The 26,697-nt window shown below is 44.0% G+C and overlaps 2 protein-coding genes across 3 annotated transcripts in view; both read left to right on the top strand.

The window, feature by feature from the left end:
• The window catches only part of NCKAP5 (NCK associated protein 5), an 890,605-nt gene extending 888,859 nt beyond the window's left edge, over positions 1 to 1,746 (top strand). Inside the window, exon 18 of one of the 2 annotated variants that reach the window (XM_043576610.1) lies at positions 212 to 1,746. In XM_043576610.1, coding sequence (XP_043432545.1) covers positions 212 to 493 — 282 coding nt within the window. In that variant the 3' untranslated portion in view covers positions 494 to 1,746. The remainder of the gene's footprint in view (positions 1 to 211) is intronic. The other variant, XM_043576611.1, reaches the window with a different exon arrangement.
• A 1,657-nt stretch (positions 1,747 to 3,403) lies between these two features.
• Positions 3,404 to 26,697, top strand: part of LYPD1 (LY6/PLAUR domain containing 1) — a 36,390-nt gene continuing 13,096 nt past the window's right edge. Inside the window, exons 1-2 of the mRNA XM_043576614.1 lie at positions 3,404 to 3,584; positions 4,916 to 5,053. Coding sequence (XP_043432549.1) covers positions 3,533 to 3,584; positions 4,916 to 5,053 — 190 coding nt within the window. The 5' untranslated portion in view covers positions 3,404 to 3,532. The remainder of the gene's footprint in view (positions 3,585 to 4,915; positions 5,054 to 26,697) is intronic.

Here is a 26,697-nt window from a genome sequence, read left to right as displayed (position 1 = left end):
CTATTTATCTCAGTAAAATGATTAAAGTCTTGATTTATCCCTAAAATAGCCTTTATTATTACCTTTAGTTATACCAGAAGGTTGTTAAAGACTTGTAGGTTCTCTCTATCCCTTTAAACTGCACGTTATACAGACAATAATTGAATATTGGATAGAATAACTTGATTTTCCAAAGAAATATGTTTCTAATATTTTCCTCTTTTTATTGCAGAAATTGAAACAAGTTGAAGAAACAAAAGAAGATCCTGAGAATAGATTATCTAAAATTTCCCTGGAGTCATTCAATAAATATAACAGCAAAACTATGATTTTGTTAGAAAGAGAGAAGAACTCTCTAAACACGGTTGAAAGACAAAAGGAAGAAAAAGAAAAAACTGAAGAGGCATCTTTGAGTAGCTCAGATAGGCCTGGGGTAGACAATTTGGAATCCCTGAGTGATTCTTTATATGATAGCTTCTCTTCCTGTGCAAGTCAGGGTTCAAATGATGTATAAAGGACCGTTTTTGTTGTTGTTGTTGTTGTTGTTGTTTTTTCTTAGCTGAAAATGGAGCACTTAAGAAACAGTTGTGTGGAGGGGAACAGAGATGGCAACAATAAACCATGGCAACAACGGAGCCTCCATTGTCAGATTCATAACAAGTAACCCACTGGAGCTTCCTTTTCTGACAGGGCAATAGACTCCATTTGTTGTGTTTCACCAAGATTAGATGTAAACACACCCACAATGCAGAACTCTTAATTTTGCACTTTTTTTGAATACTTGTACAGAAGTTGTAAATTTTTGGAAAAGAAATTATATTTGTAGCAAAAAAAAAAATAAGACAGCAATAAATTGAATCAGTGCCATGCTCTTGAAATGATGTACTAAGTGTTAGAAGTTGATAATATATTTTTCAAAATTTCCAGCTAAAGTGTTTTGTTGACTTCACTGTCCTAGTCCTCAAATTGTTTGTGGGTACACTCTGTAAAGCTAAAACAGGGCCTGCCAAAAACCAGAGGGCTCACTGTCCTCTCCAACTCACAATCTCAACGTGACATAAACTTTAATTCTCATGCAATTTCAAAATTGTTACCAGGGAGATTCAGGTTCTAGGAGTGAGTGTAATTCTGCTTCCACTGAAAAATGTAACAGGTACTCAAGTGTGACACTGATGGGAAAGGATGTGGATCAGAAGTGACTAATTCAACCACAGGTTTTCCCTCCAAACATTTTCTTACAACCTCTTCTGCTTAGTGCTTCTCTATGATTCTCAACAGTATTTGATTTTTTATCTTCCTGCTCTTTTTATTAAAATCTGGGGAAACTAGAAATGAAAACAAATTCCTATCTGTCATGTTCACTTTTTTAAAAATAAAATGAATTGCTGGTGCTACAAAAAATTCTTACTTTTTAAGATCTTTTTTTTTCCCTACAAAGTCTGTGTATATGTGAGGATAAATTCTATTTTAAAGGTTATTTGTATTTTTTCTAGATGTGAACTATTTATAATTGCTTTTGTACAGGAGTTTGTAAAGTAGGCCTAATAGAAATATTTTTAGGATCTATATGGTTACTTCAGCACACGTTTGTATGTTTAAAGAGTGTTGTATAATCAGTGTTATTTGGTTAATTTGTGCAATTTGTTATATTGAATTTTGTTGTCCTAAATGAAAATTATGTAAAGTATCATTGTCTTTCAGACTTTGAAAAAATTCTTTTGTTTCATTTCTGAATAAAAGTTCTATCACAGTTGGCACCCTCTGAAATCTGCAAAGAACTTGTTCAAGGATCCTTTGGCCCAGTTGTTTGCTCTCACACGTGCTCCAGACAATCAATTTCCGGAAGAAATAAATAAACTGGCCCCCTTTGCTCCCGAGACAGTAATTCAGCCAATTGTAAGATCAGAGTCTGCAGACAAGGGTGTAATGGTCAGAGCGTTCAGTCTCCCCGAGGGGTTAACCAACTAGAAATGAAAAGAAGAGGGGGGCAAAGGGAGAGAAGGAGCCTGAGGCAGATATGGAACGATCTCTGCAGAGGAATTACAAGAAAGTCATTTAAGCCCATTTCCAGACCTGCTCCGCTGGCAGGATGGGAAAATAAATAATCAGCGTCCTGGCCTGAGGAGAGCTTCCTCGCGGGGAAGGGAAGGGCACGCGGTGAAGAGGAGCTAAGCTTCTGAAGCGATTTCCACAGAAATGGGTTCTCCCCAGGGACTCAGGGGGAAGGGTGGCAACGTGCGGGGTTGGGGGCGGGGGCGCCGAGGCTCCCACACCACCTGCTGCAAGGCTCCGCTCCAAGGAAGACGAACTCAGCCCCGTGGCGTCCCGGGAGTATTCAAGGTGGGTCGCTTGACTGAGAGAGGGGGAATGGGACGGGGTCTTAAAACAGAGGCGCAGGGCAGCCTGCGACTGACTCCTGGGCTGGGAAAGCGTGATGCAGGAGAGGACCTGGGAGGACGTACTAATAACCCGTGACTTTGAGAAAAGCTGGATGAAGATCCCCGGCCTTTGGGAGGAAAAGAGAGCAAAGATATTCCCTTCTTCACCCGATTTGCTTTCTGGTGGGAACTCGCGACAGTCGTCCCCGGGAGGCCAACCTGTCCTAGGCTAGGCTTGATGTCACTGCACCCTCCAGCTGTGCGAGCGGGCAGACGGAAGGAGGGCCGCCCCGGGGCGAACGGCGCCTGTCCAGGCAGGGTCCTCACCACACCCCGCCCGCTCTGCGGCCGCTGAAGCCAAGCCTGGTCTTGAACCAGAGGCCTCTACGAGGAAGAAAAGGCGCAGCTGCGCCGGCGCCCTCAGGGAGCCTGCAGGTGTGCAACTTCGTCTTACTCAGGGGAGCACGCGCCCCTCTAGCCAGCCGCCCCCGGCACTGGGCTCCCAATGCGGGCCTCCCAGCAACCCCAGCTGGGTGGACCAGCCCCGGGGGGCGCGGAGGGCTAGTGGGGCACGCGGTCCTACGACCCCACCTCGCAGGTCCCGCAGTCAGCGCCCGGCCAGTCCCCTCGGCACCTGCTGCGCCCTCCTCACGCTTCTTCAATCTCCAAGCCTCCCAACCTTGGAAAACTACACTCTGCCTCTCCTTGTGGCGTCCCTGTCCTGGGGACGTGCGGAGGCGGGAGAGGAGGGCGATAGGAAGGGGGTGGGGACCTGAAAAGATGGTCCCAGCCTTCCTCGCCCGCCACCCCCACCCCAACTCGGCAGCCGTCACGTGGTGCCTGGAGTGGGAGGTGGGGAGAAGAGACGAGAGTTTTTTGGGTGCTCCGGCTCGCCAGTAGTTCCTCCAGTCTCAGCCGCCAACTCCGGAGGCGCCGCGCTCTGCCCGGGAGCGCCCGCGGGAGGAGCAGCGACCCGCAGCCGGGAGTCCCGGCACGGGCGATGCTGGCGCCGCCGGCGGCACCTGCGGCTCCTCGTGGCGGCGGCGGTGGCCTCGGCGGCAGGAGCGCGGGCCCCAGCAGCCTCGGCAGCCACAGCCGTTGCGGCCCGGGCCGCCTCCGCCGCGGTCGCCGCCTCTGCTGCGCCTGCCCTCTCCCGGTTCCGCGGCTCCGGGAGGATGTGGGTCCTCGGCATCGCGGCAACTTTTTGCGGATTGTTCTTGCTTCAAGGTAGGGAGACGAAGAAACCACCGGCCCCGCTAGGCGAGCACACCCCATCTACCCGTCTGCCCCTTCGCCCCTCTGGCACCCACCTCCGGGCCCGTGCTGCGCAGGGGTTGCCCAGCGGGAGTTTGGCGGCGGTGACGGGTGCTGGTGTCCGGAGTCGCGACGTGGGAAAGTCTCCAGGAGGAGAGGCGGGAGCGATGGGTTTGTGGGACCCGAGCTGCAGATGCCCGGGCTGCGGGAGAAGAAGCTGAGCTGGGGAGGACAGAGGGTCCGAGATGTGCTGGGGCCTTGCCGACGGAGAGGGGGTGATAAAAAGCCCCTGACCCCACCAAGTTAACAGGCGTCTCCAGCAACCCGTGGGAGTGGCGCCGCCGACAGGTGACGGGAGCGCTGGGCAGCCTGTGGCCCGGGCGCGCCGGGGCTGGGTTGCAGCGCCCGGAGCGCCGCCGTTGTGGAGCTGGGAAGAAGCCCGGGGGTCCGGGAGCAGGGGGTGTTAGGTCTAGACAGGAGCTCATTGATCCAGGCAGAGCAGCCAGGCTGGAACGCTGCGAGACGCGAAAACGTTTCGGTCCTCTGAATTAGGCAAACGGCTCTCGAGCGAGCGCTGCAGAGCGGGGACCCCCACCGGACCCTAGCCAAACGGTTGCCCTGAAAGCCAAGAAGAAAAGGTTGTGGTGTCGCGGCTCGGGCGCGCGCGCGCTCACACACACACGCCTCTTGCACACGCTGCGCCTCCCCGCCCAGCGCTGCTGCGGGGACTGTCCCGAAGAAAGGCCGGGGACTCGGGGCGCAGCAGCACTTGGCGTCTGGCACTTCCTCCTGGGTTCCTGGGTGGTTGCGTAGGGAGCCTCGGAGCCACAGCACAGGAACGCTGACGACAAAAACTAAAACTAAAAAGGCGTCTGTAAATGCAACCGCGAATGGTGCCAAAACAGTAATTAAGCAATTTGTAACCAATTAACAATTAGGCAAATCCTTAGCTGTACACTGGAGCTGAAGCATGTCTCTGGAGCTACTTCGCTCTCGAGTTGTGTACCCGGCCTCTCAACTTCCGTGGCGGAAGGGCCAGGTGTGGTGTCGGACGGGCTCTCTTGTTTCTGGAGCATTGGCCTGGGGGTCGCCGGCAGAATTCATTTGTTCTGCAGGACCCTCGGTGTCCGCGCCGCCGGCTGCGGGCTTCAGCCGCATACGCCTTTCTTGGAGACCCAGGGGTGCCGAGCCCAAGGACCCCCAGAGGTCGGAATCTGTGGCTGGTTGGGGCAGAGGAGGGCCGCGGTTTCTGGGGTGGTCTCTGTGAGGGCTGGATCTAAATCCGACTGCTTCTGTCCCCACAGGCTTTGCGCTGCAAATCCAGTGTTACCAATGTGAAGAATTCCAGCTGAACAACGACTGCTCCTCCCCCGAGTTTATAGTGAATTGCACGGTGAACGTTCAAGACATGTGTCAGAAAGAAGTGATGGAGCAAAGTGCGGGTAAGAACCAAGCAGCGCTCACCGGCCTCCAGCCTGGGGTAGGGGTAGGAGTGGGAGGTGGGGGGCCGGGGGCATTAAATTACAAGAAAGGGGACTGACTTTGATTTAATGCACACACACACTGGTTACCACAGATTTACTTTTACAATGCTGGCAAAAGGAAGAGTTCCAAGTTAATCTCATTAGAGTTAATTACCAGGGCTTCTCCCCAAGGGACTCTGGAGGGGAAGTGCATTTAAATTAGTGGCTCTCCTCTTTTTATTTACTCCCCTCATCTCTCTCTGCTAAAAGCTGATCAGGAGGCTGGAAAATATATGGATAACCAGCTCAGCTTGGGCAACTAGACAGTAGCCTGTGAGCAGTGTCAGCCTGAAATATGAAGCTAGTTGAAGTTCCCAGAGGTCAGAGCTTGAAAAATGTGTTTTGTCATAGAGCCACGCCATATTTCTTAGAAGAACACTACAGGATCTTTATTTAATTTTAGAGCTACTGCATCAAATTCCAGGCACCAATTGCCAAGATGTTCAAAGGAATGTAGTTTCCAGCCCCACAAGCTTAGCTGCTAGCTGGCTGATGAAAGGTGCTGGGCTTTATGTGGAGAAGGAGGGCATCCTGTGAGAGCAAACCTCACTTACTTCAGCTGACCAGAGTTTTCTCCCTGATGTGGAACTCCCAGCAACTCCCAATAGCCTTACCAGAAATCAAAGTCCCCTACAAGTGCACCTGGAACTTTGGGGAAAGGAATGGAACTCTACTTTGAATTCCAAGGTCAAACCCATAATGCTAGACCTTGCCATTTTCAGGATATTAACAAGAGGGGAAATCACATCATGTGGTGAATGATACGGAGTGAAGGAGTGAACCGAAGTTCTGTTCCTCTTTTGTTGGCTGAACTGCATAGCCCCCCAGAGCTTTTGGTTGAAGGGATTAAATCTGTCAAGTGATTTTCTTAACCTACTAGCAAATGAATGCAAAGGCTACAGTTTTAAAGGCAGCACCTTGGAAAAGTAGTTTCTTCTCAGAGAAGGGCCTGGAAATACCTTGCTACTAACCGCACAGATATTTGATGAGCAGATATCTAGCTCATCAATGTGTGGCGAGAGGGTATGTGTGCGCAGTTATAAAAGCTGTTCTTTTTAGGTCATTAGGTGTGGATTCTTTCCACGGAAAGCGCTGTCTTGGGGAGTCTGATACATAATTGCTCTCAAGAATAATTTGTCCCAAGAAAAGCAGCATGCATTGTTCTGTCATTTGTCATGGGATTCGGGCTATTACAAAAGCAAAATAAAATTTAGTGACAATTCTGTAGCTAAGATTGATAACTATGATTTTGGTAAGTTGTTTCTTTTCTCCTTGTGTTTCATTCTTGAGGATTTTACCTGTAAAATCTGCCCTTTTTCCAGAGGTACTGCTGCAATTTTAGTTGGAATCACTCTGAACGCTTTACTGTTTTTTGTTTGTTTGTTTTTGGGTTTTGTTTTTTTGTTTTTTTGTTTTTGTTTTTGTTTTTTGCCAAATATTTGCAGCTTTCTTTCAAATGGTAATTTAGAGCCAGAAAAAAATAGGGATAAACTGTGGACACATTAGGAACTTCCTCTGGATCCTCTAGGCCAATGCTTACCTGGGTATCATGTTTTATGAGCTGGGATATGGTTGAGACAAGGAAAGAAAAGGATACAACCCAAACTATAGCCAGAAGAGATGTCCTTTTTCAGAGAGATGTTTCTTCCTCTCCAGAAGTATATGTAAGATAAATACCACACACTCCATTTTCATAGTGGTGTTCTTCATCTTGCTTTATAATGTCCTCTAAACAACATTATAAAAAAAAGGCAGAGGGGGCATTATGATGCCTGTCTTACCTAGGGGAACGTTTAGCACAGAGAGTCTCCAGGGCTGAAATTGCTATTAGTTGGATCAAGTGGATACCTTCTCTCCAAACTACATTCCTCCAGCCATAGACCATAGGCCAAAGGGTACACAGAGAGTGAAATAATAAAGCAATACCAATTGAGAAGTCTAGAAAACAGACACAGTTTGGACTCCAAAGAAAAGCCTGTTATAAGGGGGAAGGACACACATTCTAAGCCTGAATTCAGTAAAGTTAGCCAAATGCATGCTCCTGTGTCAAAAGAGCAATGTTTGGGGATCTGCTCCTTCCAAGGTACTTGGATTTTTGTCTCCATGTACTTGTCAGACCAATGAATAGACATGACACTTAACCCTCCTGATGCTGACAGGGATGGAGAGCCAAGCTAAGACTTGGATTGTTAAGTGACCACATGGAATGCAAGCATCACAGTCCTGGGAACATGGGCTACATGGGAACATGGGAACACAGCAGCTACTTGCCTGGGTCTTACACAGAGTGTCTCATGAAATCCAGTAGTCCTCTTTTGCACTCCTGGTTGCCCTAACCCCTAACGCACCAGTGATTAATTCTGCAGTTTCAGTCTTTCCACTCTGGAGAAAGAAGGTCATACCTGTTACATAATAGTATTAGGTACTGAAGTTAGAATTATTATTATTTTCATTGGATCAATAACCTGTTCTGAAAATCTTAGTGCATGAAAACTGAAAAGGCCCGTTGACTCAGAATTCAAGGTGCACGTCAGATTTTTCCTGGAAGTTTTGTTGAAATCCATATGTCTCCCGTCACTCTTGAAGCGGCCAGTTCAGTTAGTCCGTGATATACCCAGCCGTGGGTCTTTGATAAGCTCCCCAAGTGACTGTGGGGTCCCCTAAGTCTGGAAAAACCTGTTTGTGTTGTAGAGGAGGGAAACAACAGCCAGAAAAGTTCCGCTTCTGGTCTATGTCCACCAGCAGACTTTCTCCAAGATGCACCTGCTTTCCTGAGCCAGCACCTTCTAGCAAAATATAACACCAGGTTTGCCTGAGAAGATAATGCAAGCAAAGTGCTAAATATTTAAATGGTTTTCATGTCCACCATATTCACCTTACGGGCTTTGTGAACTGGTTGACTGCACAGGCCATGAAATTGATATTAAATGAATATAAGAACCAACCAGTAGGATTTTTAAAGTTTGAGCGCTGTATGGATTGGCATTTTTTCACAGGTCGAGGAAAAGCACAGTTTTAACAGACGAAGAGATTTTAATGAACCAAGCAAGTTTGACATTAAGCAGTGATGAAAGGCATTCTCTTTCCAAAAAATACCAGCGATGCAATATGCCTAGGTCTTTAGTTAGTCCTTTCTGGATTAAGTCTGCAAACTCAGCTTTTATGAATTTGGAGGCAGGTACATTTAATTTTCAATTCGGAAGTACATTTAAAATTAACCTTTACCTATTCCCCAGAGTGGCATTCCTATTAGGTGCAGAGATTTTCCACTGCTTTTTGTCCCCTTGGTCATTTCTGGAGTTATAAGGCACCAGGCTGTGGGGAAGGAGAGCCTTCATTCATTGTCCTTACTAATTGATATTTAAATGTTTGCATAACGAATGACTTGCTCTAGCAAGCTCTGCTGTTAATGAGTTAGCTTCTACTTACCAGCACCCTTGATAATGACATTTCTTTTGCTCTTGCTTATCACTGCGTTCCGAAAAATATTTCAAATATTGATTCTCATTTCAAAATAGAAGCTCCCCCCATATGAATTTTTAAACCAGGATATAAAGAATGTGAATTTGCATTTGTTTGACAGCGCAATCTTGTAATTAGAGTTTTTCCTCTTGACTAGATACAGTGAAAGGGGCATAATTTAATTTTTATAGACTAGCCAATTTCTGCCCTAAGTAAAATATAGCTCTGTCAGTGAGCAAAATGTTACAGGTTCTCCTAAACCTTATTTAAAAGTTAAATGCAGTATATTGAGAGAAAGTTCATGATCTGAATCAGTAACCTAATCGATCTCTTCACCCATCTTTTGCAACATGCATTAATCTATTTGTCTGTTTTGCAATACAAGAGTTACTGATTTATATGCCATGTTGCATCTCCGTTATGGCTGTATAAGTAATGGCTGTTTTCCTTTTGGATTAGTTAGTCACTCATTAAGTTGGGCAGGGATGGTTGCATGCCTTGGACAGATTAATTTTATGCCTTATTTTCTTATGAGCTAAATAAGGGATAGCAAGTCAGGACCTGATGTCCCTAAAACAAGGAGTCACCCACTATAGTTTCCATTGTAGAAATGGAAAGCTAACTGTGGCCTTTGTGTTCTTATATCTATGCACTCCTTATTTCACCACAATTAAAAAAAAAATAGGCTCTAGTTTGTCCTTGGGGTAGACTTGTCAGGAAGAAGTCTGCTAATCAATATTATATCATAATTCCTTTGCACATGGATTCATTTATTTAAGGTGCACATATGCATGTTTGTGCACCCAGATGCACACACAATGGCATATCCATGAATGTGTGTATATTTTTACAGGTTTGCCTGTATTCATTTGCATACACCTATATAATTCTTATCAGAAAAATAAAAAGTCATCCTTCTCTGCAGACATTCAGATCATAAATTACTTAATCTGTATTACACTGTATGCACGAAGACATTTTCTAACTTTTTTTCCCAGAACGATTTTGTTAGAGCATCAGTAGTATCTGTTAATCTTCCAGTGCCCTCTTGTCTGCCCCATATCATTTCTTCTCCTCCGTCGTCTTCACTGTCCTCTCCTGCATCCCACCTGTAGTGGTTACTTTGTCACCCTCAAATCCATTTTGAATCAATCACCTGTGCTATGGACTATGCTCTGAGAATGAAGTGAAAAACAGAAGTCAAAAACAAATTGCCCTATTTTAACTTTGCTAAGGAGAGTCCAACAGGTTGCAACACTTTAAGAAAGATTCAGATGCCGAGAAGGATCTCCTCAAACATTAACACAGCCATGCTGAAAAGGTTTCCATGTCCAACTTGATCAGGTTATGAATTACACAGGAAAAGATTCTGTGCAGTGCATGTCAATATCACTACCTCCTTTCTGGCAGGCCACTAAAAGAACCTTTTTCTTCGGGGCGAGACATTCTGCTGGTCACTTTGGTCACTTAGCTCTCAAGAAGCATCCATCTTTTTCAGGTGGCAGGCATAGCTGGCTGTTAAGGAAGTATTTGGAAAGTAAATACCAAGTGTCATTAGTCCCTTGGACTCTCCAGTAAGTGAAGCATTTGTTTATGTTAACTTTCCAGCTGAACAAGCAGCCAATGCGGACCTCCCAACTCCAGAGCTAAAATGTTTGAAGATTGATCCAGCTCTCCCATAACACTAATTCCTCCCACTACAATTTCATGAAAGCTTCCATCATTGATGGTTTTCCTAATGAATTTAAACAGAGAGGCTTCAAAGCTGGGTTTTTTTCCCAGGTGAAAAATGAAACGGAGTGTGAAAACAAAACACACCGTTTCCTTTGAACTTGGAAAAGGAAATCTGCTTCCCTTGTATATTCCTGAAACAGAAAGATCTAAATCTACAACCTGCTTCCTCTATCTCCCTCTTCCCTTCCCCCCCCCCCCCCCCCCCGGCTTTCTTCTTCTTGCCTGTCTCCTGAGTCTTTTTCTCTCCTCTTCCTCCTCTGTCCCTCTCTCCCTCCCTTCTTTTCTTTTTTCTTTCAAATTTCTAAAATGATTGAATGTCTTAGGTTCTAAGTCCCAAACATGGCATAGTATTATCACACTATTTACAAGGATTCAATACCCAGCCCCTGGGGTTTTTACTAGTTGAGTGGGAAGACCACTTAGCTCCTTTGGAAGAGAAAACACCCATGTTCCAGGCTCCCCAAGAAGATGTAACTTAATGTCCCAGGGGCTGAGCTTCCTCCCCTGTAAAATATAGGAACAGGCCAGCTGTTTTCTTGTGAGATACAAGACACTGAGGATTGCTGTCATTATACCCATCTTTAGAAATCGATCCTGAAAGTAGAAACCTGACAGAGTTGCTTCATCTCCTATCTCTACCTTTCTCTGAAGATGACCCAGAGGTCTTAGCCTAGGTTACTTGGCATACTATTTCTTCCTTTTGCAGACTGAGAGCGCCCTTGAATGTAACCTTTGATCCCTTACAATAAGATCCTTGTAATTAGCCTGAAGGTTCACAGTGAGATAACATCCTAACTAATAGCGGGTGAATCTGAGATGCAGAGAGGTTAAGCAATTTGCTCAGGGCCACACATCCAGTGGGACTAAAACTCAAGTCCTTTGCCTTCCTTAGGATTTTTGCAATCATCATAATGCTATTTTGGGGCATTCTTTAATAACAATTTTGGTGCTATAATTTAGGTTCCATAAAATTCACCCTTTTAAAGTGGTTTTTAGTATATTCACAGAATTGTAAATATAATCTAATTCCAGATAGATATTTCATTCCAGAACATTTTCATCACCCCCAAAAAGAAACCCTGTACCCACTAGCTGTCACTAATCTGGGAACCGCTAATCTACTTTCTGTCTCTATGGATTTGCCTCTACTGGACATTTCATATAAATGGAATGATGCAGTATGTGGCCTTTTGTGCCTGGTTTCTTTTGCTTATGGTAATACTTTTTAAATTCATCCATTTCGCCTCTCAGTTTGAGATCTCTTTCCTTCTGCTTATACAAAGAACTGAAGAGAAAGCTCAGGTTGGGAAAATGCCTAAATTATGGAGGGGATAAGATGGGGTGGTTTGTGAACTTGAAACTCCATGGGATGATTAGCCAATTTACTGAGCTGAACTAAAAACCTGTGCCAAGAGCAAATCATTCCAGTGAACTGTAGGGCAAAGGAGTTCATGTTCATCAAGCACCTATGTGCCAAGTGCTGGGCTTTCCACCCATTGTCTATCAAAGAGTCAATCTGCTTCTCCATAAGGGGATCTTGAATTGGCTTGTGTTAACACAAGAATTCTGAGGCACTTGGATGCACTATTCCTAATGCCTGAAGCTCTTATCAGGATCCCAGCTGCCCATCCCTGATCAGCATCACTGATAGGCCAGGGTTTTCAGGAATCACACACTTTGTAGGCTAGAAGAGATCTTAAATTTATAATTTTACAGATGAAAAGAAAGGAGTTTTTTTTTTTTTCCTGAGGCCTTAAACATCTTGAGCAGTCCATTTCTCTTTCTTCCCTTGAGAAGGCTTGAGGGTAGAGCGGGTTGAGACGTATTCTGGGAAGGCATTCTTATTAAGGCAATGGGATTCTGGCATGATTAGGTCATCCACAATGAATACTCAGGGAACTTGTGCAAGTCTGGCTTTTTTCTCCCAAACCAAATCATTGATTATAGCTTTTATGTAGGCAGTACCGTTTACTCCATTTTCCCCCTCTGTTATTCCCTCCTTAAAAACTAGGCTGGATTCTTCCTTGCCTTACTTTTTCATTGTGGTAGAAGTGATTGTATTTTGGGGAGAGGAGACTTTCTGGTAGTGGATAATACGTTTCCTTCCCTGGGCATTCTACAAAAGGTCTTGTCTATAACTTAGGAGTTTCACCCAAATCTGTGATGAATCAGCCTACAAATAAAAATAATTATGATATATGTCATTACTTCTTTCTGTCCATGGTGAACTTCGGGTTGTGGCTACATTGTGATTCAGGAGCTGTTTTCATGGGCCAGAGCTTCGGGGCATGTTCTCTTATTAATACGTTGCTTCCAATCTTCTGATTGCCTGCAACAGTACAAAGCAAAGCAGGAGATGAACTGAATTAAGTGCTTTTTAGATAAGGTGAAACCATAGAGAGCTGCTAATAAATTGCTTTTTTAAAGGAATGCATTTAAATAGAAAAAAGCAGTGATGGTTCAGGATGTCGATTTCGAGCTTTATGACTTCGCAAACCACGAAGAGGGATCCAGATGCACAAGTGATGAAGTGTTGTATTATTTTAAGGAAGTTGTGATACTTGGTCCAGTGCATTTCATTTCTCACTGGACATGGACAATAGCTTTTTATGTTTTTCTATTTCCTGGACTTGTTGGCGGGAGCAGAGGAATGACTGGAGACAGTGCCAGAGGCGGGTGGCGCCAGGCGTGCGGCACTCGGCCGCTGTACCCGTGCATGCTGTGCTCGGCATGAATACGAATGTGCATAGCAGTTTACAATGCCCTCCGCTGAGGCTTCTTCAAAGAGCGTCTGCGGAAGCAGGTATATTAAGTGACGCTGGGCCGTGTGTTTTATGCACTGTTTTATTGCTTATGCAAAATCTACCAAACCACTTGGGTCTCCTGTAACTTCAGAGAATCTGTTCGGAAATAACAAGAGGCTGGGCAGGTTGGCTAGTTTTCCACCCAGTGAAGACATCCAAACTAGGAGTGCAAAGAGATCTGGGCTTCAAAGCCAATCCCCATTCTTAGGAGAATTTCCCTGCCTTCAGAGGGAGAGGCAGCTGGTGGGAGAAGCTGCCCCTACTGAGGCAAGAGCTAGCTAACTTTGTTTGAAAGGTCAAACAACTTTCTACTCAGCCTGGCACTGGCTGTTGGGAGGGAAAGAAGAATAAAGCAAGGCGGAAGCAGGCATTTTACCTAAGAGTGGGTTAAGATCTATAGAGACTAAACCAACCCCTGTTAAAACTGGCTCTATGTGGAAAAGCCAGCCAGGACCCCTGCTTACCTGAGCCCTTGGACAAGCATCTTAGACTTGACCTTCCTGGTGTAGGTGGAGACAGGATGTTCTGACAATTTTATCTTTGTTCCACATTCTCCAGCCAGCAGTGTGCCTGGCAACAGAGCCTTTCATTGTTTTTAGAGTACTTTTCCTAATCCAATTGAACCTCAGTTTCATGCACTAGAGCCCATTCATGGTTTTCATTTCTGGATACAGGGCTCCTGAAAGGATGCTGTGCTCATCCTCTCTCTCCCTCGCATACTCCCCACCGCCCCCCTCCTTCTGTCTCTCTTACACCCACACACCTAGACTCTCTCACTCATATGAAGACACGCAATATATACCTGCTGAATGAGTGTACTTGAAGAAATCAAGTTTCAAGCAAAAACAGATAGATTGATTGGTATTTACAAAATAATAGACCAGAAATGAGGGAGCTTAAATCTCTAGCATAAGAAGAAAAATAAAACAAAGTTAAGCTTAATATACCATTTGCTTTTCAGTTAAACCAGAAAAAGCCAACTGATGCCTGTTAGTCACGGTTATCATTTAAGGAACAACTCCGAAGTATAATAAACCCAGTTTTTCTAGTTTGTCAGCTCACTTTTGAGGCCAATCTGGCTGTGCTCTGCATAGGAGTGTTTTCTGGAAAGAAACACATATACCTCCCTCCTAAACATCCAGCTAGTTTGGTAATCAAGCCAGGTAGGGATAGGACACCACTTAGCCAATCTGGTCAGCTGGTGGTTTACGTTATTAGGAACTCTGTTGCACAGTGGAGATCCACCTTGGTCGTGAACTTCCTAAGGGAGAAAGTAACCCACCCCACACATAGTCATATACTAGTTCTCCCCTGACAGACCTCTGCCCCTGCCCATAGATCCCTCCCATACACCAATGCAAATTTGAAATACAAATGGGTATGCTCCTCAAGAGAGAAACCATCCAGACTTTGAGCTGGGGGACATACTTCTAAACCCGTGAGTGTGGACAGACTAAACCATAGAGGGAAACACAGGATGTGAAAAAAAGACCATGTTTTTGCTCTCCTACTGTCTGCCTGATACTTACACTGTGTTTCACTGAACTCTAAGAGCCAACTAATTGTTTGTGTTCTTGCTCTGTTTATTAACTATCATTAATATCATTGTCCTGAGCCCCGGGTGCCATTCTCAAGGAAGCGGCTGCAATAGCTCCCAGGCATCAGAAAGCACAGTGTTGTATGTAAGGGATGAATCATGGGGATCTACCCCCAAAATTAAGAGCACACTGTATGTTAGCCAAGTTGACAGTAAATTATATTTAAATAAATAAAGCACTGTGCTTTCCCCTCTTTAGTCTGTGGGGCACAGCTTCAAAAGAATAAACCAGCCATTGCTGCAGGCAGATTTCTCTTACCTGCATCCCAGACGTCACTTTCTGGATTGCTGAAGAATGCTTTTGGTGGCAAGTAACAGGGACTTAAGCCATAAAGACATTTATTGTTTACCTAACCAGTAGTCTGGATGTAGGTGGTCCTGGAGTTAGTTGTTCCCATAGCTCAGTGATGCCATCAAAGACATGGTTCTCTTCATTTGCCCTCTCACTTCCTAAGCATCTTGGCTTTTTGCTGTCAGGCTTGTTACCTCTTGGTCACAAGGTTACTTCTCTGTTCAAGTTAAAGAGAAAGAATAGCATCGGGAGCTTTTATCTTCAGCTTTAGTCTCCCCAAGTTCCCCAAGAGAATTCTGCTTACTTTTTATTGGTCAGAACATGGTCTCATGGTCATTATTGCTATAAGGAAGATGGTAGAGGGTGGCTATTGGGTGGCCAGCTATAGTGTCTGCCAAATCAGCTTTTGAGAAATCCATGCACAAAATCAGAAAAATCGGGCACAATGCCTCCAGGATCCCCTAGAGAAAGAACAGGGATAATTCCCTTTCCTGAACATCACCTTCTCTTTTGCCTAAAGTGAACACTGAAATGCATTGTAATCCTAAATGATTATCACATTTTGGAAAGGGAAAGAAACACACACACTAGCAAGTGATGTCCTGAAGTTTAATTCAAGATGTCTGTGATGTTCCAGAATATTCGGGTTTACTGAATGCTGAGATATAAGAGTATAACTACATTTTAGTGCAAGGATATTTTTCTTAGCAAGCACAAGTAGGAGAGAGGGGCAGAGAGAGAGAGAGAGAGAGAATCTTAAGCTCTTATGCAGGTTCCATGCTCAGTGAGCAGCCTGAAGTGGAGTTCAATCCCATGACCCTGGGATCATGACCTGAGACAAAATCAAGAGTTGGATACTCAACTGACTGCTCCACCCAGGTGCCCCAAACAAGGATATTTTCTATAGAAGAGAATGCCATGTTCTGGCAACAGGTGAAAGGGAAGTTAGGGTTAAAGAATAAGGTGTTCTTGGCCCACCCCATCTGGACCCATCATGCCACCAGCAACCCTGTTTTTCCTACCTTTGAGTGAATTTTTGTGCAAGAATCTGATGATTAAAGTTTGAGTCCTTAGCATTTCAGAACAATAATCAGAGGGACTTCAAGGTTACAAATTCAAGAGCCTAGTTTCATAAATTATTGAAGGGCGCTGTTAATACTGAGATAATAAGTCATAAATATCTATTCCCCCAAGCCTCCATGGCAAACAGGGAAACAAAGACACCAGCTGAGGAAAAGCAAGTGACTGTACAGAACCTTCCTGGTTCGGGAAGTTACAAATGAGCAGAGAAGTCCAACCCTAAAGTGAAGCTAAAGTCAAACTAACAATTGGCCTCATACATTATGGGTTGGTTACTTGCTTGTTATAATTAAGTTGGCATCAAGTGGTTAACAGCCTTGAAAATTAAACTCAACCAAAAAAACTTTTGAAAAGGGTAATCAAAGGTTTCTGAATAATGAAGTTAACACATCCCTGTTATAAGGAAAAAAAATGTTCCTGTGGCATCTTGTTTCATGTCTATTTTCTGGTGTTGGTGGTGCTTGTTTTAACAGACATGTTTATTTTTACCCTCGGGGTCACTGCAGCTCCTTAATATTACTGTCAATTTCCGGTCCTAGCAGTATGGTTAAGATGTACTTGGCATCAGTTTGGAGGTGGAATGTGGAACTTGGCACTTCCCTTGTTTTTGAATTTTGAGTTTTTTTGGGGGGTTTTTGAGGGTTTTTGGGGGTTTTTTGTTTTTGTTTTTGTTTTTTTGCCTTTTAAAATGGGTTCGTATTCTTATTTGGTTGCTGTGGCCATCTGTAGCTCAAATGCAGGGGCTTCTTTGGCTTTTAAAATATTCACATCCATGGCAAAGGAAAAGTAATTAAGAGCCAGAACACAAAACTGTCCAGAGAAGAACTCCCTTCTGGGTTTTCTCCCTTCTTTATGCCTGATAAATGGTGTCCATCATGGCAGTAACAAGGCACAAATATAGATAAGCCTCTTCTTCCTGAGATGTTCCCATTAGAATGCAGACACTGTCAAAACTCCTCACATGGTGTTCTTTAAGAGAAAAAAAAAATACTTGGGAACAGATCGAAGATCTTTTTTCTCACAGTTTCTTTCAAAGCTCAGTGAAAATGCATATAGTTCATTCCAATTACCCGTTTCCAAGCATTTTTCTTTGAGGAGCTCTTCCTAGTTCTGCATAGAATATTTATTGTGATGTAATCATAACTCTGGTGCAGTAAGTGTTGGTTATTCTTTGGGTAGAGGAAGATTAGTCTCACTCCCAGACGGGCATTCACACAAGTAGCAGTTTACCATAGAAGTTGACTTTAAAACTAAATTGTACAACGTGGGGTGAAAGTAATGGACTTTTAAAGGCTCTGTTGAGAAATTTCCATCTTTATACCAGCAAAGAAGGCAGACACAAAGGAAACTGTTGGAAAAGATAAATGCACTGTGGTCCGTAAAAAGGAAGGAACACATGCTTTATGCCTCTATTTAATTGACTGTTGGGGCAGAGACCAAAGTGAGAAAACCAGGAAAATAGCTCATTTTAAAAACCTCTTTAGAGCCAGTGTGTCCTAACAGGACTGTAGTCCCATACTCCATGGGATGGGTCAAATTCCCATGTACATCTGTGTGTGTGTGTGGGGGGGGGGGGGGGGGTTGGGGGTATGATGGTCTTGATCCTCTTTTTACCCCAGTGCAGCTCAACTCACCCAGCAAAAAACAATGTTAAGTCATTACTATTTATGATTTTCAAAGTCCAGAGTCTATTTGGAATAGAAGATTAGTTGGAAAATGCTTCCCAACTTCAGAGAGAATCATGGCTACAGACTTAAGTCCTAGGATACCACATAGACTGGGGCACATGGAACCTGGCAGGGTCTAGGGAGTGCCCACTGGTTATCAGCCTTTCTTCTTACCCAGGTTCTGAGCATACTGAGAAATAAAACAGGGAACAGGGCAGACGAGGGCAAAAATATCACCATAGTAACTGAGAAAGACTAAGTTGAAGGGAATAGCTTTGGGGTGAATGTCAAATGGGCTTCCAAATGAGCTGGTCTACCCAGTCCGTAAAGGCCAAAGAGGGGAAGTTTCTTGTCCTGAGGAGCATGGCAGAACACCTATTTGCTATAAGCCATTTACTCCCAAGAAGGAAAAGAAAGCAGATGAACAATGTGTGTCTGCTTTATTCTTCCCAAATTAACCAATCAGGTCACTCCTTTGAGGATGAGGGACTAGAGGTTGAGAGAGGCCCAGAGTACCCTTAGTTCCCTTTGTGTGGAAAGAAACAGATGGGCAAAAAAACATTCCCCCAGTAATCTTCCTTGAAGTCCACCCTTCCCCCGACCCCAAAAAATAGTCACTTCGGGATTCTCCAAGATCTTTGAGGCAAGAGTGGAGTAGTTAAGTGGCACAGATGTTTGGGGCTGCATGGGTCACGTGTTGGTCATCAGCATGGGCAGTGACTGGGGATGTTTCACTGTAGCTTGTGTTTGGGTCATACATAGAAAAGTGATACAGACTTGACCCTCACTCATAGTCATGTCTTTTATTTTAAAAATTTTATTTGAAATAATGTGCCACAGAAAAGCTGCGAAATAGTACAGACTTTATATATACTCTTCACCTAGTTTCCGCTAATGTTGATTAACTTGCATACCTACAGTATAATGACCAAAACCAAGAAATTAACATTGGTCCAACACTATTAACCCATGGTTTGTTTTTGGATTTCACCAGGTTTTCCTTTTTCTGTTCCAGGATCCTATCTGGGATCACACATTGCATTTCATTGTCATGCCTCCTTGGTCTCGGCTAGTCTCCCAACAATTCCTCATTCTTTCTTTGTCTTTTGTGATGCTGGCACTTTTGAAGAGGACCCGTCAGCTTTTTGTATACTGTCCCTCCATTTGGGTTGGTCTGATGTTTTCTGATGGTTAGATTGTGGAAGACTACTTGGAAGTGATGTGCTATCATTTTTCAGTGCATTATATCAAGAGGTGCGTGATGTCAGCATGTCTTATGACTAGTGATGTTAACTTTGATCGCTTAATTAAGATGGTGTCTGCTGGGCTTCCCCATAAATGACTGTTTTTCTCTTTGTAATTAATAGATAACTTGAAGGAAATTCTTTGAAACTATACGGATATCTTGTTTCTCCTCAAACTTTGCTCACTAATATCAGCACCTGTTGGTATTTTTCTCCCTTACTGTGGAAGTTATTCCTGTGGTGTTCTAAAATTTCTATTCTTCTGCAAAATTTCTTCTGACTTTATTATTTGGAATCTTTCTGTAATATATAGCTGTCCCTGCTCCTCCAAATGTTTATTTAATCATTTATTTATTTGTATAAAGGTGAACTGGTGGATATTCACTTCATGCTGTGGGTTCTAATCCAGTACAGTTGTTAATTTTGTTGCTCAGATTGCCCTAGCTATCCCCTGGGAGACTGACTTCTGTGTCCTTTCAGCATGCCTCACCTTTTTTTGAAGACTTCCTTATTTTTTGGCACCACAAGATAAGATACTCCAGACTCATCTTAATTTTCCATCTCTCAGCCTTGTTTATCACTTCTCCATGGTAGTTGTATATTTTAAATGAAAAACAAGGGGTGCCTGGGTGTCTCAGTCAGTTGAGCATCCAACTCTTGATATGGGCTCAGGTCATGATCCCAGGGTCGTGGGATCAAGCCCTACACTGGACTCTGTGGTAAGCATGGAGCCTGCTTAAGATTCTCTCCTTCTCTCTCTACCCCTTCCACCTGCTCACATGTGCGCTCTCTCTCTCTCTAAAATAAAAATAAATTTTAAAAAACCACCTCAAGGACATTGACTTTTTAAAAAAATTTTTTAATGTTTTACATATTTTTGAGAGACAGAGCATGAGCAGCGGAGAGGCAGAGAGAGAGGGAGACACAGAATCCAAAGTACGCTCCAGGCTCTGAGCTGTCAGCACAGAGTCCCACATGGGGCTAGAACTCATGAACCACGAGATCATGACCTAAGCCAAAGCTGAAGTTAGACACTTAACTGACTGAGCCACTCAGGTACCCTGGAAGTTGACTTTTCTTAGGTACGTATTATGGACTGACACAGTCATAGGTGCTTTGCAGTCATTGTCACCTTAATCATCACATGTTAGTCTGTTGGGTCGGTACACCTTTCTCCCTTTTCAAAAGTGCAAACAGGCTTAGAGAAGTTTAGTGTGTTATCTCAGTGGTAAGTCTAGTCTAAGCCTGTTGGACTTCAGAGTCAATGTTTTTTCCACCATGCAAAGAATTATTCAGAAGCAAAATGAAACATGAACATTTTACTTATTCACTTCAGCTTGCCCCCACCTTGGTCTGTAAATGAGAAGATTAAGATGTCTTCAAGACCCAGAACTTAATGGAAGAAATTAATGGTAGACCCTGATCTTGCACTTAGGCTAATATTTCTTTACATCTAACACTGTAATTCTTCTAAGGTGATTTTTATTGGTAAAAAAAATTAAGTTTAACAATTTCTAACAATTTCAGTTTATTATTGAAGCTTCCTTTCCTTGCTTTATGAGGACATACAATTTCCCACTGGGTTTGCCAGCAACGATGAGTTGCCACTCATCTTCGAGCTTAAGCGATCATTTTGGATAGGTCAAGAAATAATACGTTACAAAAAAAAAAAAAAAAAACCTGAACAGGAGCCCCTTGTACTACCAAATGCCTTCCTAGTAAGTAGTGCTGCTTCTTGAACTCCCAAGTTATCTCTTTGGCAATATAAGTTCATTTGAAAATGGTGTTTTCTGAAAAAAAAATCATTATTTTTTTCTTTCAATATATGGTGATTTTAAGAAGACTTAGAAAATCATTAAATTCCTGAAAGCACATCTAGAAAAGTATAATTAAACTCATAGGGGAAACAGGTTACCGCATCAATATTTATAATGTGCTTTAAGAGGCACTCTTGGCTTCTTCAAAGCAGAAAATATGGGAGAACAATGGAGCACAGGCAGTATTTTGGATCCACCATGGCTTAAACAAGGACACCACGTGAACTAACTAGGCTTCTTACACAAATAAGGTGGTTTCTGGTTATCTCGCAGCCACTGTAGAAAAAAACCCCAGGACCTTGTGACAGAGCATGTCAGAAAATGTTGACTGCTAGGGACAGTTGCACAGATACACTGTGGAAAGTGGGGTCTGCCCAAGGTGGGGTCTGCTCCATTTTGGCTTACATACAACAGAACCACAAGACCTCTAAATGTGAGTTTTAATCAATCTGCATCCTGCCACACTGGAAACAGTGTTCTTGTAGTGGTTCTAACTGTGCCCTTTTTTTCCCCCTCATTTTTGCCTTCAAGCTGTGCCTATGTCTTCTGTAAGGATGTTTGTGTGTGCTGTGAAGAATGTACTTTCTATAGAGACAGTTCAATTAAAAAACATAGTAAAATATGGATATAAAATTCTCCAAATAGTTTAAAGCCAGCAAAGGCCTTTGGTCGAATCTTGAACCCAGAGATCCTTTCTGGCATTCTTCAAAAAGCAAATGTTCCGGGGATGCCTGGGTGGTTCAGTCAGTTAAGTGTCTGACTTCGGCTTAGGTCATGATCTCACAGTTCATGGGTTCAAGATCCACATCAGGCTCTGTGCTGACAGTGTGGAGCCTTCTCAGTATTCTCTCTTTCCCTCTCTCTCTGCCCCTCCCCTGCTTGAGTTCTCTCTCAAATAAATAAACTTAAAAAAAAAAAGGTAAATGTTCCAAACTGTGGGTTGTATTTCTTATAGAACTAGAGAGGAAAGACCAGGTGAAAGGGATAGGTGTTATTAGGTAAAGGTGATTGGATTTTGATAGAACAGAGGTAAGCAAACTCTGACCCTTGGACCAAATCTAGCCCAATACTTGTGTTAGGAACTGAACTGTCCTCCCAGCCCCCACCAAATTTATATATTGCAGTACTGACCCTCAGTGTGGTTGCAGTTGGAGACGGGGCCTTTGAGAATAATTAGGGTTAGATGAGGTCCAAGGGTATGGCTTCCAATGGGATTGACCTCTTTATAGGGGAGGGAGAGATATGCACAGGAAGGTCCCTATTAGGACACAGCTGACTCTAAGCCAGGGAAGTGTTCTTACCAGAAGCTTAATTTTTGCCAGCACCTTGGTCTTAGCCTTCTAGCCTCCAGACTCCGGCAAAATTTCTGTTGTTTAAGCCACACAACCTGGGATATTGTATTGTGACAGCCCAAGTGGACTACTGTGGCCGATTTCTATAAAGGAAACTTTATTGGAACACAGCCACCCCCATATGTTGTGCATTATCTTTGGCAGCCTCCATGATAAAATATCAGAATCAAGTAGTTGTGATGGAGACTATTTAGCCTCAAAAGCCAAAATGTTTACTATCTAGCCTGTCACAGAAGAAGTGTGCCAACCCCTGGGTAGAAACTTACCATGTACAATGTTGCTTTTAAACAGAAAAAGCCACCCCAGTGGGATATGAATGGGTCAAAGGGAAGAAAGAAAAACCCCTACTGACAGGTACTCAAACTAGCCCTGGCCTGATCACCTCCAGGAGTGTTTTGGTTTTCTAAGCTGGTCATTTCACACCCAAGCTAAGTGGTTGACAGTGAACATTCCCACCTTCAATGGTTGAAGTCCTTGGAGAGCAGGCAGAGGAGCCTGTCCTCAAATGAGGCTGATAGGACAGACCTATTGTGACAGGGAAGTAGCAATGGACCAAATGTGGTCCAGGAGAAGAGTGGAAAGCAGTGAAGAAAAACTGGCTCGTCTCTCCTTCTCCATGGCCGTGGATCATCAGAGTTGTCACAGCCTTCACCGTGCAGGGCAGAGCAGGGGCTGGCCTGTAACGCCGAATGAAATCTTTGCAGGTAGTGAAAGCCTTCTCCCTGGATAAATTGTTTTGTGCATTTAGAACCTACATGTGCCCGCTCCCCCCCCAAAGTGGCAGTTGGGAAGTTTCGGCCACCTGTGTCTGAATCATCCGGGGTTCTAGGAATCTGTATTTAAAGAATGCCCAGGTAACTCTTCTGCACAATGATGTCTGAGAAACACTGCTTGGGCAGTTTTTACCTGCTGGGGTTCTAGAACTTTCCAGGTCCCATCTGGAGAGTGGGTGCATGTTATAACAGGCCCCTTAGTGAAGTGCACAGGAAAGAACCTCGAGGAAGGAGAGTTTGGGCCAAAGGTATCGCCACACCAGTGATTTAGCACATTAAAGATTTTTGCACTGTGTGCCACCAGCCAGGTCAGCCCAGAGACTTCCAGGTCAGAATGCCAGCCTCGGAGCCATGGTGTAACTCTCCCTGATGTTGTATTCCTAAGCCCTGACCACTTCTGGGCTGATGTCAACCAGAGTTGTTCCAGGTGCCTTTTATTCTGCCTGCTCCATCTGTGGTGACCCAGCTCTGTTAGGGGCAGGCAGAAAGAGCTGGACTCAAGCAAAGAGAAAACACCATCTTTCTTCTTCTCCCTGTATAATCAATAATTCAACCCTGTAAAGCCCGCCCGATGCCTGATGGAGCGCCTGCTGCAAAGAAGACGACAGGGGCCATCCAGCATCCACACTAACTTCTAACGCTTCTTTCTTTCGTTCTTTCTCCCTGCTGCCCCGTCTCCTGGTCTGCCTTTGGTTTTTCTTGATCTGAATGCAAACTGAGCATGTTGGCTAAAATGTGACCCAAATATAGTCCAAGAGGAATGGAGACAGAATGGGAAAAGGAGCCAGTGATTTTCAATGATGGAGCAGATCAGTAATTACTGAAGTCGCTATCCCCTTTGAGGGATGTACCGTGGTGTGCATAAATTCAATAAGTAGCCACTTCTGTGAATTAAGGGTTCAAATTAGAAAACACACCATGGACAGATAATAACAATAAAAATAGCAACAGAAAACGCTTATATAGCACCTACTTTGTGCCAGGAACTTTTTCCAAGTTCCTTAACTTGGAAAGATCGTTTCTAGTGTCTGTAAAACAGGGAGGACACGTGGTGGTACTGAAATGTGTTCGTACCATCTATTTGGATGCATTTCCTCCCACTTTACTTTTAATTCCAGTGTGTAGAGCACATATGATCTAATCCCTTTTCCCCTGTTTCCATGTTTTATGATTTCAGCCTAACTCTTGCAAGCTTGATTTCCTTCAAAGTCTAATTTCACTAGTCCCAGGAAATAGGTGGTACCATTGCTACAGTGGAATGAATTTCCCTGGAAGTAACCTCAGTATTTTATTTTACCTTTCCTTCATTCCTCTCCATGGCTATCATTATCCTAAATAAGGCAGATTAATACGACTGACTTACTCCAGGAGAACAATTTGTGGTATTTTGAAAGCCAGTATAACCACCCATCTAAATCCAAGAGTTCCCCTCCCAGGAGGCCATCACCCCTCGAAAGACTTAAAGAGGATTAACGTGTTAAGTGCTGGGGCTCTTGTTCAATTTGGTGATAGTGGGTGGTATGTTCCATAAGTACACTTCTGGTCCGCAGATGGGAGCTGTGAGAAATGACTTGGCACAGGCAGGACACGTCCCTGTGTCCCTGCAGGGTGGGATGGCTGGGAGCAGGCCCAAGCTGGGATTAGCCCAGCCGTGGGTGATGGACAGCACTTCATCACCCTGCCGAGCCTGCCAGCTCTGGGTCTGAAAGCCCATTACCAAGGCATTGCCTTTCACACAGGCCTGTTTCAAGCGAGGCCTGTGGGTTTGTGCTAGCTTTCTGTAACCTCTGTTATCCAGGCCCCACCAGCCTAAGAATAAAATTTGGGGTTGCTACTAGTCAGAAAAGTACCCACTATCATGGGGCCTCTGGGCCCCCTTTAAATGATCCTTTTTCCTTCTGTGTTCTCGCCTTTTCCCCTTCATTCCCTTATTCATTCATTATTTTTTGAGCCATTTAGGTATCAAGCAGTGCTCTAATTACTAGAGCTACATTCTATTAAAAACGATTTGATAGTAAAAACATGTAGAACATTAGAAGTGATTAAAAGAAAGGTCATATGGGGAAGGAGCATCCCTCAGATATTTGGGGAAGTGTCCAAAAGGTGACTCGCTGCTGCTTTTATTTATTTTTTAATGTTTATTTATTTTTGAGAGAGAGTATAAGTGGGGGAGAGGCAGAGAGAGAGGGAGATACAGAATCTGAATCAGGCTCCCGGTTCCACGCTATCAGCACAGAGCCCGATGCGGAGCTCAAACCCACGAACCGTGAGATCATGACCTGAACAGAAGTCAGACGTTTAAGCGACTGAGCCACCCAGGTGCCCTCACTGCTGCTTTTAGACACTGCCATCTCCTGCAGTGGGTGGCTGCTGTGGGCTGTAGGGCATTCACAAAGGTGCAGGTGAAACAAACCCATGACCATCTATACCTACCACTTCTTGCCCATGGTGCTGCTGAAGCCACACAGAACCGTGGCCGTATTGATGGCACCTGCCTAGGGTTCTAGGGAAGCCCCAAGGCCATGAGGGCTGTATTGTGGTGCAGTGGTATGGACCCTTGTCTGCCCTCCTGGAGCCATGTGCTGCTGTGTACTTCAAGCTCAGGTCAGTCAAGTGGCTTACTCCGTGTATAATTTCCATGTCTATTAATTTGTCATTACTGATACAGTCTACAAACATATTCCGTCTGTACAGCATTAAAATATCACAAATGAAGCACAAGTGCTTCCTGACTGTGGCCCATTTCTAAAAGGGTAACCACTTCTCAGTGTATAGCCTTATGGCCCCTTGTCTCTGACATAAACTCACACACATAGCACACACTGCAAGAGCACACATTGTATTACTTTTTTTTACATAAATCGTACATGTATATCATTTGGAAATTCATTTTTCTACTTATTGAAAACCACATCAGTATATGGAGTGATTCAGTCAGTATAATGAGCCAGATAAGTATAGAATTCTGCACATGACCTTCAACTGGTGTTTAACATCCCACAGTATAAGTGCATCCTTTTCCTCCTAAGGGTGTGCACGTGCGAAAGTGTGTTTTGTTTTGAAGGGTAAATGCTGAGAAACGCCACTGTTCGATTTGTACATTTCAAATTAGTGTAGATCCTTCCAAATTGCTGTTCTACTCCTCCAGCAGCCACGAGAGTGCACTTTCTGGTTTCCCTGCAGCCTCTAATTCTCTGGGGCAGAGACCCGAGCTCCTGGGGACTGGGTTCAAGGGAAAATGAAAAGACAGACACGAGTGAGTACCTCTGCCCAGTGACCCCGAGACTTAGGTTTGGGGCCAAGTTTTCGTGGCTCTCTTCTTAAGGGTGTGTTTATTCCCAGAAGCCCTCTGGTGGACACAGACAGGAAGGGATTTGTGCCAGACACAAAGAGAAGGCATCTAATAAAATGATTCTTTGGGGCGTAATTTATTTCAGGAGGTTAAAAAATATATGTGCTTCATTTGCGTTCTGATTATAAATGATTAAAACTAGCTGTACAGGGTTTTTTTCTAACCCTATCCCATGGCCACCCAGTACCCTTCCCCAGAGCAACCAATATTAGTATATGTGCTGCAAAAGTGAGCACCAGAGACAACCACTATTGGCTTTTTCTTGTGTATTCTTCCAATAATATGAGTATGTATGCAAATTGTATATATGTGTATGTACTATTTACCATCTGTGCCCATGATAATTTTCAATATTTACTCTGGTGTCATGTTTTATTTTTTCATTTAAA

The sequence above is a fragment of the Prionailurus bengalensis genome, chromosome C1, assembly GCF_016509475.1.
Source record: "Prionailurus bengalensis isolate Pbe53 chromosome C1, Fcat_Pben_1.1_paternal_pri, whole genome shotgun sequence".
NCBI classification, from domain to species: domain Eukaryota; kingdom Metazoa; phylum Chordata; class Mammalia; order Carnivora; family Felidae; genus Prionailurus; species Prionailurus bengalensis.
This window is presented reverse-complemented; position numbering and strand designations above follow the sequence as displayed.